This window comes from Macaca fascicularis, chromosome 9 (assembly GCF_037993035.2).
Source record: "Macaca fascicularis isolate 582-1 chromosome 9, T2T-MFA8v1.1".
NCBI classification, from domain to species: domain Eukaryota; kingdom Metazoa; phylum Chordata; class Mammalia; order Primates; family Cercopithecidae; genus Macaca; species Macaca fascicularis.
In genome coordinates, this window is record NC_088383.1 from 1,235,897 (window position 1) to 1,253,283 (window position 17,387).

Here is a 17,387-nt window from a genome sequence, read left to right on the forward strand (position 1 = left end):
AACTGTAAAAATATTATGGCAGGGCGCAGTGGCTCACGCTTGTAATCCCGCACTTTGGGAGGCTAAGGCAAGCAGAATGCTTGAGCCCAAGAGTTGGAGACCAGCATGGGAAACAGGGCGACACCCATCTCAACACAAAATACAACAATTAGCCGGGTGTGGTGGCATGTGCCTGTAGTACCAGCTCCTTGGGAGGCTGGGATAGGAGGACCACCCAAGCCCAGGAGGTGGAGGTTGCAGTAAGCTGAGATGGCACCACTGCACTCCATCCTGGGAGACAGAACAAGATTCTGTCTCAAAAAATAAAAATATAAAAAGAATATTCGTACCACCAAGCAGTTAAAAAACAAACTAATGATGACAAATAAGGCAGGCTCGCTGAGCACTTTATTCGTTGTACATTTATATTATTATAGTAGACTTTATGAATTTTTGTTTCACAATAATTTATATTCATTCATTTCCCAACCTGCTTATTCCAGTTCAGGATGATAGGTGGCCAGAGCCTATCCCAGCAGCTCAAGGAGCAAGGTGGGAACCAGCCCCAACAGGACACTATCCCATGACAGGGCCACTCACACACATACCCACACTCACTCACTCAGACTGGGACCAGGCAGACACGCATATCCACCTAACATGCACACCGTTGGGATGTGGGAGGAAACTAGAATACCCATAAAAAAAACACATAGACATGCAGAGAACATGCAAACTCCACACAGACAGTAGTCCTGGCTAGGAATTGACTTCTTTCTCATAATGTTGAAATGACACTGAAAGAAATGATGTTTTTTGAAGTGGTTCTTCATGAAGCATTTACTCAATCCAATGTCTAGACACTAAACTTCACATATAACATCTCACTCAATTTTTCCAAACAACGTAAGAAGTAACTGGATCACCACCACTTTGGGAGGCTGAGGCAGGCAGATCACCTGAGGTCAGGAGTTCAAGACCAGCCTAGCCAAACTGGTGAAACCCCATCTCTACTAAAAATTAGCCAGGCGTGGTGGCAGGTGCCTGTAATCCCAGCTACCCAGAAGGCTGAGGCAGGAGAATCACTTGAACCCAGGAGGCAGAGGTTGCAGCGAGCCGAGATCACCCCTAAGCATACTCTAGCCTAAGTGACAGAGTGAAACTCTGTCTCAAAAGGATCAGAAGGGATAACTGTAGCAATCCCGTATCCTGAGGATTCCTAGACATCCCTGACTTCAAGGCATTTCTTTTCACTGCAAGCTACACTGCTTCCCAAACAAGACAAATATTTTTATTTAACCCAGGTATCTTTTTAGATACATCTGAAAACATATATCAGACTGTCAGAAAAAAATACCTTTAAAAGTGTACGTATTTTTGTCTTACTAAGTAGCCATACAGGTTTTTCAAGATATAGTGGAGCTCCCTATTCACCATAATCTGCTTGTGATAAATTCTCAAAAACCTTGTTAATGAAATAATCTGATGATCAAAGGCAGTCTCATCCAATTGTGTAAACTGTATCATCAATCACAAAAACATCTAAATGCTATCAAACAGAGCTGGAAATGTAAGCTAGCACAGAAAAAATGTTTGAAATAAATGTTTCACAGAGGTTGCTGTTTTCCAAAATATGGGACGTATGACAATGTTACATTTTAACAGATGTACCTTCATTTTAATGTATATTATCTTCTTTTTATGTCTGTGCAGTACCAACCTCTTTATTAAACCAAGAAAAGAGTGAATCAATTTAAAGAAATATATTAAGTACTAGTATAAATGCTATCAGGATTCAAAACGATCTTGAAAACAAAATGTGAGTAACTAAATTTTAGAAGACACAGATTTCGGGAACATCTGGACTGAGATTCTAGGTCCTTGGCTCTCAGGCCTCAGACGCACTGAAGAATCCTTGGAACACACTGTGATTTTGCAATTTTGTAGTTCAACTTTTTATTGTTATTTTTATTTTTTTTTTAACTATGCAGATGATTCTGAAAAACTTGAGCAAATACTTCTAGGTGATGTTGAAGTAACACACAGGGGGAGTAGCTCCCACTCCCTGAGGTGGTTTTCTACAAAAGAACAGATGGATTCCATTGCAAAAGAAACCTATATGTCATTAAACATCCATTCTCACACAACCACGAAATCCAGAAAGTAAAGACGTATTAATAGCTTAGCAATCCAATGGGCAAGTCATGGAAGGTGCTGTAGAGGCTTTTACCAACATTAACTTCCAGATTTTTAAGATTCTTATGATAGCCAAAAGGAAAAATAAAAAACAATTAAAATAACACTTTAATACTTGTATTTTTTTTAGACAATCGGAATTTACACACCTCCTGATGGAAATACCAACAATACCATATATGAAGTGGTCTTGCAAAAAAAAAACAACAACAAAAATCAAAATGTTACCATGACCCTAAATCTTATTACAAACTAACCGCAAATACAAAAGCCAGGGAACCACCAAGGGATTCCAGGCAGTGGGAAGTTTCTGAACAACTGGCTTCTTCAACACAAAAAGGGACGTAAGACACACGCTGGTCAGTCAGACTATGGCTTTACTTGGATAAAGGGAACAAACCAACTACTAAAAAAGAAAAAAGATAATCAGAGAAATAACAGTAACAGGACAACTGAAAATACTAAAAAATGAGTCTATTTTCTTAGATGTGATAATGATGTTGTGGTTATGTTTAACAAAAAGGAAACCCTGTCTTTTAGAGATGTGTATTGAAATATTTACAGGGAAAATAATACAATGTGTGAAATTTCCCTCCAAGTACTATGTGGGGCAGAGACCCAGAGGTTCATCGTTACTCTTCCACCTGAGAGAAGGACGTTCACTATACAACTCTACCTTTGTACATTTGAAATTTTCTATAGTAAAAGGTTAAAAAAGTAACCACGCCACGGTCTCAGCACAACACAGTGATCCTGATTTGAACACTCTGCATCCTATCTATTAAAAAAAGTAAACTTTACACCAATGTATCTCCTAATTACTAATCTGATAGTTTTTCAAAAAAGGCTTATAAAGTTTTCCAACAGAAGGGATTACTGATAGTCACCTCATTTAAAGAGTTAATAATGTATCATTTTAATGCTTTTTAAACTTACCTAACGTGTGAATCTAGAATGAGATTTAAAGAATGATACAAGCATTGACAACTGTTTCAATAAATAACAAATTTTTTTGTTACTGGTTCAAGAGACCTAAAATATTTTGAGACTTAAAATATATCAATTATTGCCTCCTGGCATGGCCAAAAAGCAGATCTCTAGATTGTAAAGGGAAAAATTCAAGGGAAGAAAAGAATCCTCCAGCCAAAGCAAAGTATTTCCACGCAACAGACCAAGGAGTTAAAGGCAGGCTCCACACTTGCCAGAGACTTACACCTCTCGCAGGCCTTACTGAATTGGACAGGAGGATTTTATTTAACGTCTCTTTATTTAAAAAGCAGAGAGGATAAGTATGTTCTCCCTTCCTATCTGTGGCCTCTATGCTAGTAACATATTTTTAACCTCATCTGTCAAAGCTACAGTCTAAAAAAGAAGTTTTATCAACTTGTTCAACACTTGGGATAACATAACTCTCTTAATTCAGTTTGTAAAAATTTCTTTTCATATACACCAGAAATGTTTGTTGCATGATTAAACAGTCATTATGGTCTTTCTAGACACACAAGGCAATCTTAAAAATATAACACCATCTCAAATAAACAACTATATGTCAGGTAGGTGACATAATGATTTAGAGAAAAATTATTAATTTTGTTTTGTTTTGTTTTTTTGAGACAGAGTCTCCCTCTGTCGCCCAGGCTGGAGTGCAGTAGTAGGATCTGGACTCACTGCAAGCTCCGCCTCCTGGGTTCACGCCATTCTCCTGCCTCAGCCCCCCGAGTAGCTGGGACTACAGGTGCCAGCCACCACACCCAGCTAATTTTTTGTTTTTGTTTTTGTTTTTGTTTTGAGAGGGAGTCTTGCTCTATCGCCCAGGCTGGAGTGCAGTGGCGCGATCTCGGCTCACTGCAAGCTCCGCCTCCCGGGTTCATGCCATTCTCCTGCCTCAGCCTCCTGAGTAGCTGGGACTACAGGCGCCCACCACTGCGCCCGGCTAATTTTTTGTTTTAGTATAGACGGGGTTTCACCGTGGTCTCGATCTCCTGACCTTGTGATCCGCCCGCCTCAGCCTCCCAAAGTGCTGGGATTACAGGCGTGAGCCACCGTGCCTGGCATTTTTTGTATTTTTAGTAGAGACAGGGTTTCACCGTGTTAGCCAGGATGGTCTCGATCTCCTGACCTCGTGATCTGCCCACCTTGGCCTCCCAAAGTTCTGGGATTACAGGCATGAGCCACCACACCCGGCCAAATTATTGTTAATTTAAAGGACAGCTATTTACACACAAAATCCTACAAATTCACCAAGGAAAAAAAAAAAATCTTTTTTTTTTTTGAGACAGTCTTGCTCTGTCGCCCAGGCTGGAGTGCAATGGCACAATCTCGGCTCACTGAAACCTCTGCTTCCCAAGCTCAAGCAATTCTCGTGCCTCAGCCTCCTGAATAGCTGGGATTACAGGTGTGCAACACCACACCTGGCTTTTTTTTTCCCCCCAGTAGAAACAGGATTTTGTCATGTTGATTAGGCTGGTCTTGAACTCCTGACCTCATGTGATCCACCCACCTTAGCCTCCCAAAGTGCTGGGATTACAGGAGTGAGCCACCCTGCCCGGCCACACCAAGAAATCTTACAATGTACTCAGTAGGCTTGTTTTTTGAGGTAAATGTTGGTATTATTATTTTGAAGCTATTTTATTTTACATATTGTATTTTACATGCCTACACATATTCACACTGAACAGGATAAAGTTGATACGAATTTCCTTAATGTTAGGTACACAGATTTTCAACATCAAAGGAGATATGAATACAAAATTAAAGAAGCTAAGTAAACTCCACATGGTCATTTTTTAAACTTGGAAGTGTGACTTTTTAAACTACAGTACAGGCTTCCTCTGCAATACACCACTGTTACCACTGATTTCCTTTTCCTAGTCTGGACTCTGATCTTGGACCTCACGGTGTACGTAGCTGTCCTTCCATGGAGTCTCCTTTAAGCCACCACAGTTCCTCAGTCTTGCCTTATTCATCAACACTTTTCCAGAGTACTAGTTAATTACTTTGTAGAATGTTCCTCAATTTGAGATGAGCCTGGGACATCTTACCATGAAGCAGGAAGCCATGAAGACAACTGGTCCCATCAGGAAGACACAGAGGCCACAGCAAAGTAAGGGAGGGATTCCCAATAGCCATGCATGGGACCACATCAGGGATCAGGAAGAATGAACGGAAAACAAGTCGGCAGCGATCATGAGAGCTATCACCACCACCACACTGCTCGCCTTGGGATTGCAGGACACCCACTCATTATTCCCAAGATCACTAAAGAACAACAATTCTTTCAAGCTGCTGTTCCTGGATGAACTGCATTTCCGAATAAACAAAAAGCTGATCAGAGCAAGAACCACAGTCAATGGGGAGTGAACGACAGGATCAGAAAAATCAAAATATCCCAATACCTAATACAATAATGAAGTCAATAATCATTGATGTCTGCTAAAATTATCAAGTGAAGAACTGATGGGAGGTTTCCAAATGGTTAAGTGAGACACTGAATGAAGCTATTTTTCAGTATCATTAAAACTGGGCCTCTAGGCATTATATTTTTGACGTGATCAAAGGCTACCATCCACAAAGTACTCATGCCAAAAAAGAGCCTTAATCACACCTCTAGATCTTACTCCCAGTTTAAAGGGAATTCTAGGGAAATACATGTTAAATCACAGCAGCACAAAGCCATCATCTAAATCCAAAACGTGGGCAAGAGAGACGACCTCATTTCTATAGCAAATAAAAGACATTTAAAAGGAGAGCTATTTTTATTGCCACAGAATTGAAAAGCCTTAACCAAAATAATCCAATGTGATGTAAGAACTGTGTTTGGATTCTGAGTCAAATAAATTAGGTTTAAAATAACATTTTTGACATAGAAAAACTTGAAGGTTGCCTAGGTAATAAAGACATGATAAAATTACTATTAATTTTATTGAGTTCCAATCACAGTATTGTTATATTTATTATAAAAGATCTTGTTTATAAGAGCTAGAAACTAAAAGACTCATGAATAAAGATATACATCTGGAATTTGCTTTAGAATATGTTTTTTTTTAAGAATATATATTTTTTTTAAGTTTAAGGGGCAAAAAGAAACAAAAACATATAAATGGCGGCAAGCTGATGGTAGCTAAAGCTAGATGACTGGTTAATTGAGGATCACTATAGTATCCTCTTTACTTCTATGTGTTCAAAACTGTCCACAATAGGCCAGGCGCGGTGGCTCACACCTATAATCCCAGCACTCTGGGAGGCCAAGGCGGGCGGACTGCCTGAGCTCAGGAGGTGGTGACCAGCCTCGGCAACACAGTGAAACCCCATCTCTACTAAAATACAAAAAATTAGCTGTGCATGGCGGCGTGCGCGTGTAGTCCCGGCTACTCGGGAGGCTAAGGCAGGAGAACTGCTTGAATCTGGGAGGCCGAGGTTGCAGTGAGCCGAGATCACACCACTCTACTCCAGCCTGAGCAACAGAGCAAGACTCTGTCTCAAAAAATAACATAACATAACATAACATAACATAACATAAAATATAAAATTGTCCACAATAATAAGTACAAGAAAATCCAACTTGGATATATTATCAGTACAGACTTCATATGCTTATTTCTATTTAAAATTTGTATTAATGAAATATTAAATGTGTAAACAAATTTATTAACAATTTTCACAGCAGCTTAGCAAAAAAAAAAAAAAAAAAAAAAAAGGTGGAAATAACACAGAAAGTAGGCTCATGCCTGTAATCCCAACCCTTTGGGAGACCATGGTAGGGAGATCACATGAAGTCAGGAGTTCAAGACCAGCCTGCCCAAGCAGGCTGGTGAAACCCTGTCTCTACTAAAATAAATACAAAAATTCCCAGCTACTCGGGAGGCTGAAGCACAAGAATCACTTGAACCGAGGAGGTGGAGACTGCAGTGAGCTGAGAGCACACCACTATACTCCAGTTTGGGCAACAGAGCAACACTCCACCTCAAAAAAACAAAAACTAATGTAGTATGTTACAATTACTTAAAATAGTCACAAAAACTGCATAAAGATTTTTTAAAAAGACAAAACTGTAGATACTAAAGTTGCAATATGTTTATAAAAATTCACACAACAAACTTTGTAAGTACTTAAAAACAAGAAACTAGAAGAAAATATACCAAAAGACTAACAATGTGTGATTAAGTTTTTTACTTCGTTTCATCTCCCAGAGTCTCAGTTTTTTAAATAACGTATTATTTTTATTACACATCTTAATAAAACATCCAGCTTGCTGATTCCACCAGTTGCTGAGTCCAAGGTCCCCTGTCATCTTTCCTACAGAAAGGGCACTGCTGCCCATGCAGGAGAAGCATCTAAGTCGCTTTGCTGTTGTTTCTCAATACAGATTAATCAAGTGCAATTCCGTGAGCAAATTTTCTTGTGAAACTACACTGTTCAGTCCTGTTCACTAAGACAGTGGTTCTCAATGTGTGGTGTAGGCATAGTCCAGAGACCCAGAAACCCTTCCAGTGGGGCCACAAAGTCAAACCATTCTCAAAATAATGCAAAGATGTTCTTTGCTTTTTTCGCTCTCATTCTCTGGACAAAACCACAGTGGAGTTTTGGTACAGCATCAAAGAACATTCAAAGAATACCCAATATTCATTTGTATGAAATGACTACTAAAATAATGAAATAAATTACCTGAGGCCAGATTTCCTTCACACACTTCAACCAAAATAACACAGTACTAAGAGATGAAATGCAAAAGCAGTAAGAATCCAGCCAAAATTCTATTAAGTCAGACATTAAAGAGATTTACAAAGCATGAAAAGCCAATGCCACTCTTACCACTGAATTATTTTTTGTTTTGGGAAATACTGCTACCTTTCATAAACAATGTTATTTATATTACCTAATGGGTTTGTTATTATTAAAAATGTATATTTCTAATATTAATTGATTCTTGATACCTAACATAGTAAATACAGATAGACATAAACCATACATGGAGACAAACCATATAATAAACTCAAGCTTTTAGACATCTTCAGTAATGTTTAACAGCATAAAGAGGTCCTTAGACCAAACGCTTGAGAATCACTCCACTAATACAAACCCTTAAAACCTAGTTCTCAAGGACAGATGCCCATGTTCATGGATGGAAAGACATACCATGTTTACGGATGGGAAGACATGGTATTTTTAGAATGCCAACAATCCCCAAATTAAGCTACAGATTCAATATAATCCCTATCAAAATTCACTTTTTTGATAAATATTATTTATTTATTTATTTATTTTTGCAGAAATTGCTGAGCTGATCCTAAAATTCCTATGGAAATGCAAGGGACCCAGAATAGCCAAAGCAATCTTGAGAAAGACTAAAATTGAATGACTCACACACTTCCTAATTTCAAATCTTACTACAAAGCTACAGTAATCAAACCAGCATGGTACTAGCATACACCAGACACATAGATCAATCAATACAATAGAAATGAGAGTCCAGAAGAAACCCTTACATTTATAGACAACTGATTTTCCACAAAGGTGTCAAGACCAGTTGAGGGGAAAAGAACAATCTTGTCAACAAATGGTGCTGGGACAACTAAACGTCAACATGAAAATAATGAAGCTGGGCTCCTACCTCAACATACACAAAAATTAAGGCAAAATGAACCAAAGAAGTAAATGTAAAAGCTAAAACAATACGACTTGGAAGGAAACAGCAGTAAATCTTCATAAACTTGTATTAGGTAATGGTTTATTAATTACGACACTAAAAGCATAAACAGCAAGAAAAAAATACACTGGATTTCATCAAAATGAAAAACTTTTGCCCTTCAAATCACACTATCAAGAAAGTGAAAAGGCCGGGCGCGGTGGCTCAAGCCTGTAATCCCAGCACTTTGGGAGGCCGAGACGGGCGGATCACGAGGTCCGGAGATCGAGACCATCCTGGCTAACACGGTGAAACCCCGTCTCTACTAAAAAATACAAAAAACTAGCTGGGCGAGGTGGCGGGCGCCTGTAGTCCCAGCTACTCCGGAGGCTGAGGCAGGAGAATGGCCTAAACCCGGGAGGCGGAGCTTGCAGAGAGCTGAGATCCGGCCACTGCACTCCAGCCTGGGCTACAGAGCAAGACTCCGTCTCAAAAAAAAAAAAAAAAAAAAAAAAAAAAGTGAAAAGATAACACAAAGAATGGGAAAAAAACATTTGCAAATCATATATCCAATAAGGGACATACATCTAGAATATATAAACAATTCCTAAAACTCAACAATGAGACAAATAACCCAACTTAAAAATTGGCAAATGAGAGCTGGGTGCAGTGGCTCATGCCTGTAATCGCAGCACTTTCAGAGGCCAAGGCAGTCAGATTACTTGAGGTCAGGAGTTCAAGACCAGCCTGGTCAACACAGTGAGACCCGGTCTCTACTAAAAATACAAAAATTAGCCAGGCATGGTAGTGGGTGCCTGTAATCCCAGCTACTTGGGAGGCTGAGGCAGGAGAATCACTTGAACCTGGGAGGCGGAGGTTGCAGTATGCCAAAATCATGCCACTGCACTCCAGCCTGGGCGGCAAAGCGAGGCTCCATCTCAAAAAAAAAAAAAAAAAATTGGCAAATGATCCAAATGAACATTTTCCCAAAGATATAAAAATGGCCAGCAAGCACATGAAAAGATCTTCCATAACATTCGTCATGAGGGAAATACAAATCAAAACACAAAATACCGCTTTGAAATGAAATTAAATAAAATGGAGTAAATACAGAAAATTAAAACAAAAATACCACTTGACATCCACTTGGATGACTATTATCAGAAAGATAGGTAATAGCAAGTGTGGCAAGTACATACAGAAACTACAGTCTTCACACACTGCCGGTACAAATGTAAAACAGAGCAGCCACCAGGGGAAGAAGTCTGGCAGTTTCTCAGTATGTTAAACACAAAGTTACCACACGACCAGTCATCCTACTCCTAGGGATATATCCCAGATAACTGAAAGCATGTATCTGCCTGAAAACCTGTATGTGAATTTTCAAAGCAACATTATTCATAATAGCCGAAAAGTAGAAACAACCCAAGTAACAAACCACTAGGTTAAGAGCCTCCCTTTGGTGCATGTGTCTGGCACAACTCATTGGATTTTCCAATAATAGCAAAAATCATAATTTCAGAACTTGATAATTTCTAAAAAAATCAAAATAAAGAGGCATTTCCTAAACAGCGTGAAATTCTTTTTTGGTACGAAAGGGTAATGTGGAAACACAAATTACTTGTCTCTGAATCAGAAACCTGGAAAGAAAAAGAAAGAGTTTGGTAAGGATTTGGTCAGGATTATTCTAAGTGCTTTCTCCACATGTTACCAAATCGACTTAATTCTGTTAATTAGGTTCCATGCCTATTTAGCAGAGCAAGAAACTAAGATCGGGGATAACTCAAAGTCACAAAGCTAGTAAGTTCAGTGAGGCTATATCAATGCACACATAATTTTGCTATTCAACTATGCATGCTTGGAGATCATTTAAGTGCTATAGGCAATTCACTCTATCAATCCCTGCGTGTGGGTGCATGTTCCACCCTAACACGACCTCAGAGAAGTGCACCTACAGTTTCCCTAGCTCGTCTTCATTCCTTCTTCCCTTTTACGGTAATAATCACTGCACCAATGTACAGATCATGATTTTAGTATGTAAAGATAAGCATCTTTTTTCTTACAATATGGTACTTAAATATAAGCCAAATACTTATCTTTTTATACATCAAAAACAGTGATTTGATTTAATGCCAGAATAAAACTGGTATTGGATCAATTACATCAGTGATAACATTAAATATATTGTACCTTACACGGGGATCTTCAAGCATATGGATAATTTTTGCATTATGGGTTGACCTTAGAATAGATATTTCCCATGAGAGTGCACTGTATGGGAGCCAAATATAAAACCTCTCCTGAATCTAAAAACAGTATTCTGAAGTCAGGAACTCCCTACTTACAACAGATTACTCCCTGTTCTACCTGCCGTGTTCTGCACATTCTATTCCCTTTTCTTGGAACACAGGTGTCCCTGTGCCCTGTGTTCTTATCTACAGCACACAGTGATACTGAGAACAGGACAGAGATACATATCCTACCAATGATATATTACAACTTACCTTGATATCTTCCTTTTGTTAGAAACATTCAAATACATGCAGTTTTACTACAGTGTTGTCTAAGTACTCCATTTCTTTGTAAAGTTTGCTAAGTTATCTTCTAACTCTAATTGTCTATGATTAGGAGCAATGAGTTAAGGGATGGCACATGAGCAGAGATGGACAGAACAAGATGCTCCTAGACAGACATGTGTTCCAAGAATTCCAATATAATTAAAACCATTTTACAAAAATTAGTAATATTCAACTAGATAAGTAAATAGAAATTTACCTAAATAAGGAAAAAGGGCTGTTAAGAACTTTAGAGATTGCCTTAATTACGTACTATATAATCTCCTTGGGAATCAATTAGAAAAAGTCAAAATGTGTTACTTTCAATGTCCAAACATAATTTGTAGAAAACAGTTTACCATCCAGACTTTGATCCCTTTAAAGCTACATAAATTGATCAGGAAAAAAAAAAAAAAAGATCACAGAAGCTAAATCAAATCATTAAAAGCACAGCACAATCATGGCTGGGCACAGTGGCTCACGCCTATAATTCCAGCACTTTGAGAGGCCAAGGCGGGTGGATCATCTGAAGTCAGGAGTTTGAGACAAGCCTTGCTAACATGATGAAACCCCAAAATACAAAACTTAACCATGAATAGTGGCATGCGCCTGTAATCTCAGCTAATGGGGAGGCTGAGGCAGGAGAATTGCTTGAACCTGGGAGGAAGAGGTTGCAGTGAGCCAAGATCGCGCCATCGCGTTCCAGCCTGGGCAACAAGAGCAAAACTCGGTCTCAAAAATAAAAAAATAAACATAATAAAAAGCACAGTCATAGCATTCTAGGATCAGAAAGAAGAATGTCTTTTTTTTTTTTTTTTGAGGTAGGGTCTCACTTTTTCACCCATGCTGGAGTGCAGTGGCCCAATCTCAGTTCATTGCAGCCTCGGCCTTCTGGGTCCAAGTGATCCTCCTGCTTCAGCTCCCCAGGTAGCTGAAACTACAGAAGCATGCCACAAAGCCTGGCTAAAAAAGGATATATTTCCTTTTTTTTTTTTTGAGAAGGAGTCTCACTGTGTTGCCCAGGCTGGAGTGCAGTGGCACAATCTCGGCTCACTGCAACCCCTGCCTCCCGGGTTCAAGCAATTCTCCTGCCTCAGCCTCCTGAGTAGCTGGGACTACAGGCGCGCACTACCATGCCTGTCTAATTTTTGTATTTTTACAGAGATGGTGTTTCACCACACTGGCCAGGCTGGTCTCGAACTCCTGAACTTGTGATCCGCCCGCCTCAGTCTCCCAAAATGCTGGGATTACAGGTGTGAGCCACCAGCACCTGGCCTCTTTTTTTTTTTTTGCAGGCTGGAATCTCAGCTAACTGCAACCTCCGCCTCCTGGGTTCAAGCAATTCTCCTGCCTCAGTCTCACAAGTAGCTGGGATTACAGTGGGATTACAGGCTCCTGCCACCACGCCCAACTAATTTTTTGTATTGTTAGTAGAGACGCGGTTTCACCATGTTGGCCAGGCTGGTCTCAAACTCCTGGCCTCGTGATCTGCCTGCCTCGGCCTCCCAAAGTGCTGGGATTACAGAAGTGAGCCAACACGCCCAGCAGAAGGATGTATTTCTTAATAGAAACTTTCATTATGATTTCCACATGTCCATATCTAAATAGAGAAGTGCAGAAAATAAAATATAATAGGAATTATAGTTCTTCACTCATCTGCCTTGTGCTGTTGGTTGGATGATATAGATATCTCACAGCTGCCAGCACCACTCTGTAATATTTGAAATGCATTCTTATCTTACAACAGAATAATTTGAGAACACCTTAGCCCAGATTATTCTGTTCCTTCCATGTACCTTATACAGATCATATACTCAAGTGAATCTGTAAGCTTGAATAGTGGGAACATTTACAGAGCAACAGACTGCTGTTTCCAACAAAACTGTTATTTTAGTCTTTTGGTTTTTTTTCAAGATTCAGTGTCTCTATGATATTCTTTTCATTTCATGTTCTTATAGTAAACACGTCACTCAAAGATACTGACGGATAAAAGAAATGTGTCCAATCTCAGTAGAGCAGTTGTTAATTATACATTTAAACTGGCACTCAGCACTGGAGTACTCCTAAGGAGATGCTGCCAATAAATTTCAAGATTAATTTTGTAAAATTTCCTTTATAAGTGCACATCAGTGCTTCTACTGAAAAAGTCAGCAGTGAGAAAATGTGAGTTTTATTTATAGTTTGAGTTGGTTCTGCTCCTAAGAAGGACATAATCAGACACGAGATACAAAAACATTTTTCAGCAAGATCTGACTGGAAAAGTACCTACATGGGAAGACCATCAAATAATATACTTTCAAAATCTTCCCGTTTTTAAATTTAGAACATATCTACTAAGTCGACACACACAGAAAAGGAAAACAGTCCCCTCCACTGTTAAGGCCTGTGACTGGGTCTACGACATTATCTTCTGGAGAGTACAATCTTTTGAAAAGACCATTTTAGCTAGGATTCTTACTAAAACATAATACAAAACCACCACCAAAATTGGAGTTTAGATCATCTCATTCTCTGGCTAGGAGAGCATTTTACTCATTAAACCTTTGACAAACTCAAAAACCACCACTCTAATACTTTGTTATAAAGAAGCTTGAATAAAATACCTAAACCAAATGCACAGAACATTGTTTTGCACAAGCCCTAAGCTGCAGCAGTGCAAATCATGGCCCTCAGAGTACCACTTCTTGCTTTTATTCTGTGCTGTACCTTTTCCAGTAAAGAGCTTCTTAGGAAGGGTTTCCACATCTTTTCACACACTTTCACAAGGGGAAAAGCAAATGGAAAAGTTGATAACTACATTAGGAGTATCTTTTTAGGACACAAGCTTAGCTAATTTACACAGCTTCCTTGTCAAGTACTGGACTACCAGGAAGCACCATAACCAAAATCTGCAGTCAAAGCAGGCCACCGCTGCAGCATGTTCACTTCATTTAACTTCAAGTTGAAGCAGAAACATAAAATTTTTTTTTTTTTTTTTTTTTTTTTTTTTTTAAAGACAGTGTCACTCTGTTGCCCAGGCTGGAGTGCAATGGCGCCATCTCAGCTCAATGCAACCTCCGCCTCCCAGGTTCAAGTGATTCTCCTGCCTCAGCCTCCCAAGTACCTAGGAGTACAGGTGTGCACCACCATGCTCAGCTAATTTTTGTATTTTTAGTAGAGACAGGGTTTCACCATATTGGCCAGGCTGGTCTCAACCTCCTGACCTCAAGTGATCTGCCCACTTCGGCCTCAAAAAGTGCTGGAATTACCGGCGTGAGCCACTGTGCCCAGCCTAAAATCTTTTTAATATAGATGTTAAATTACCTGGTTGAAAAGCTAGTTGCCTCTTTTGTCCAGTCTGTTTAGAATATATTCTAACCTCCATTTTTCTGTCCATCAGCATTTTATTCCATTAGAAATTACTTCTCATGTTGAGAAGGTCAACCTGGACAAGCAAGATTCAACCTAACCTGGCAGGATGTGTGCTGGATGCCCAAGAAGCCTCTCCTGACTTGCTAGTGTCCCCTACTTCCACTCTTCCACATCCTTCAGACCCACCTGCTCACCGCTGCACTCCTGCTCACCCCTACTTCTACTCTTCCACATCCTTCAGACCCACCTGCTCACCGCTGCACTCCTGCTCACCCCTACTTCCACTCTTCCACATCCTTCAGACCCACCTGCTCACCGCTGCACTCCTGCTCACCCCTACTTCCACTCTTCCACATCCTTCAGACCCACCTGCTCACCGCTGCACTCCTGCTCACCCCTACTTCCACTCTTCCACATCCTTCAGACCCACCTGCTCACTGCTGCACTCCTGCTCACCCCTACTTCCACTCTTCCACATCCTTCAGACCCACCTGCTCACCGCTGCACTCCTGCTCACCCCTACTTCCACTCTTCCACATCCTTCAGACCCTCCTGCTCACCCCTACTTCCACTCTTCCACATCCTTCAGACCCACCTGCTCACCGCTGCACTCCTGCTCACCCCTACTTCCACTCTTCCACATCCTTCAGACCCACCTGCTCACCGCTGCACTCCTGCTCACCCCTACTTCCACTCTTCCACATCCTTCAGACCCACCTGCTCACTGCTGCACTCCTGCTCACTTATGCCATCTCTCAGCCATGGACTGATCTCACAGATGGCGAACAAAGTATACCCAGAGTCCATAGAAGGCAAAGGCAACTTCTTGATGTTTTACATGCAATCTTACCTTTTGGACAAGGAGCAGAACTGCCTGATTCAATCTTTTATAATTTACTTTTACCTTAAGGAATTGCATATATAAACTTATCTTACTGCACAGCTTTAATTCCATTTTGAATATGTATTTTCTTGAGATTATTGATAGTCTCCATAAAAATCTTTGCTTCCTCTCATTTACATCTGAAAACAAAACAAAAAAAAATGCCGATGGACAAACACAGTAGCATTGGTATACACCTGAACTGAGGAAAAGCCAGAATTGGCAGCACAGCACGCAGGGCCTTCCTTGTCAGGAATGCACCTTGTAGAGTACACCACTTCACTCTGCTGGGCGGAAAAGGTCTCTCTCCACCTCACCCTTCCAGCGGATCCTGCATTTCTTCAAGGAATACAGATCATATTCTACTGAGCTTTCCAATTCATCATCACAAAACTACAGTTTTCAACTGAAAATACATAATACTTAAAGAGTAAGATGGGGCAGTGGTGAGCAAACTCATTTTTTAGAGTGGCAAAATGTCAGAGCTGGGAAGCAGTTCGGAGCTGCTTTAATCCTGTGCTGCTCAAATAGGAAGGCATACTTGTTCCTAAGAATGAGTCAGAGAACCATACCCAGAAGGTACCCAACTCTTCTATGGGGAAAAAAGCACATTCCAATTTTTAGAACATACAATGCTGGATGTCTTGAAATGATACATAAATTGATTTAGTTTAAAAAAAAAACTTGACACTCAACACTGACAGAAAACAAGCTGAGCCGCACTAATCTGAAAATCTGAAATCTGAAATCCTCCAAAATCTAAAACTTTTTGAGCACCAACATGACATCACAAGTGAAAAATTCTGATGTTTCTTCTCACCTACAAAAATAAAACATATTCCAAGAACAATGGTGCATAACTGTAGTCCTAGCTACTTAGGGAGCTGAGGCAAGAGGATTCCTTGAGCTCAGGGGTTCAAAACCAACATGGGCAGCATAGCGAGACTCTGTGCCCTAAAAGATAAAACAGGCCGAGTGCGGTGGCTCACACCTGTAATCCCAGCACTATGGGAGGCCAAGAAAGGAAGATCACTGGAGCTCAGGAGTTTGAGACCAGCCTGGACAACACAGTGAAACACTGTCTCTATAAAAAATAAAAAAATTAGTCAAGCATGGTGACATGTGCCTGTAGTCCCGGCCACTTGGGAGGCTAAGGCAAGAGGATCACTTGAGCCCGGGGGGGCGGGGGGGGAGCATTAAGCTGAGATCATGCCACTGCACTCCAGCCTGGGCAACAGAGGAAGACTCTGTCTCAAAATAAAATAAAGTAAAATAAAAAAATAAAATAAATACGTAAAACACAGTGTACAGTGACCTTTTAATCACAACACAGTATCGTAGGTAGAGACTGAAGTCTGCTGCTGCTGTTATCTGATGGCTGATTCAGGTACTATGGCGATATTACTGGACTGGTTAGTTACCTGAGCACATCATTTCCTCACTGTATTAATGCTATGTCATGTTCTTTACTGCTGAGTACTCCCATGTGAGCAAGGATAAGAAGATGACTGCCACTTGGTAGCATATAAATCCAGAGCCAGGCACGATGGTGACATTAAGCAACCAGACTGTCCACATGGGTGGATGGGATGGTGACATCTTTGCTTTCTGATGGTTCAATGTACAGACCTCATTTCATGCTAAAATAACTTAAAACATTGTATAAAATTACCTTCAGGCTATGTGTATAAGGTGTGTAAGAAACAATTCTGTGTTTAGGATCCCATCCCCAAGATACCTCATCATGTATATGCAAATATCCCAAACTCCAAATATAACTGAAATATAAACACTTCTG

The 17,387-nt window shown here is 40.2% G+C and overlaps 1 protein-coding gene across 10 annotated transcripts in view; it reads right to left on the reverse strand.

The window, feature by feature from the left end:
• Positions 1–17,387, reverse strand: part of LARP4B (La ribonucleoprotein 4B) — a 125,646-nt gene that overhangs the window by 80,385 nt on the left and 27,874 nt on the right. For 2 of the 10 annotated variants that reach the window (XM_074000881.1, XM_065520214.2), the window contains exon 2: positions 15,643–15,729. The exons of 6 other annotated variants lie outside the window; for them this stretch is intronic. Coding sequence is in view for 2 of the 4 variants with exons in the window: in XM_074000880.1 (XP_073856981.1) it covers positions 15,557–15,661 (105 nt within the window). In the remaining 2 variants the exon portion in view is untranslated. Of the gene's footprint in view, positions 1–15,556; positions 15,730–17,387 lie in introns of all 10 variants that reach the window. 2 more of the 10 variants (XM_074000880.1, XM_045399466.3) reach the window with 1 other exon arrangement.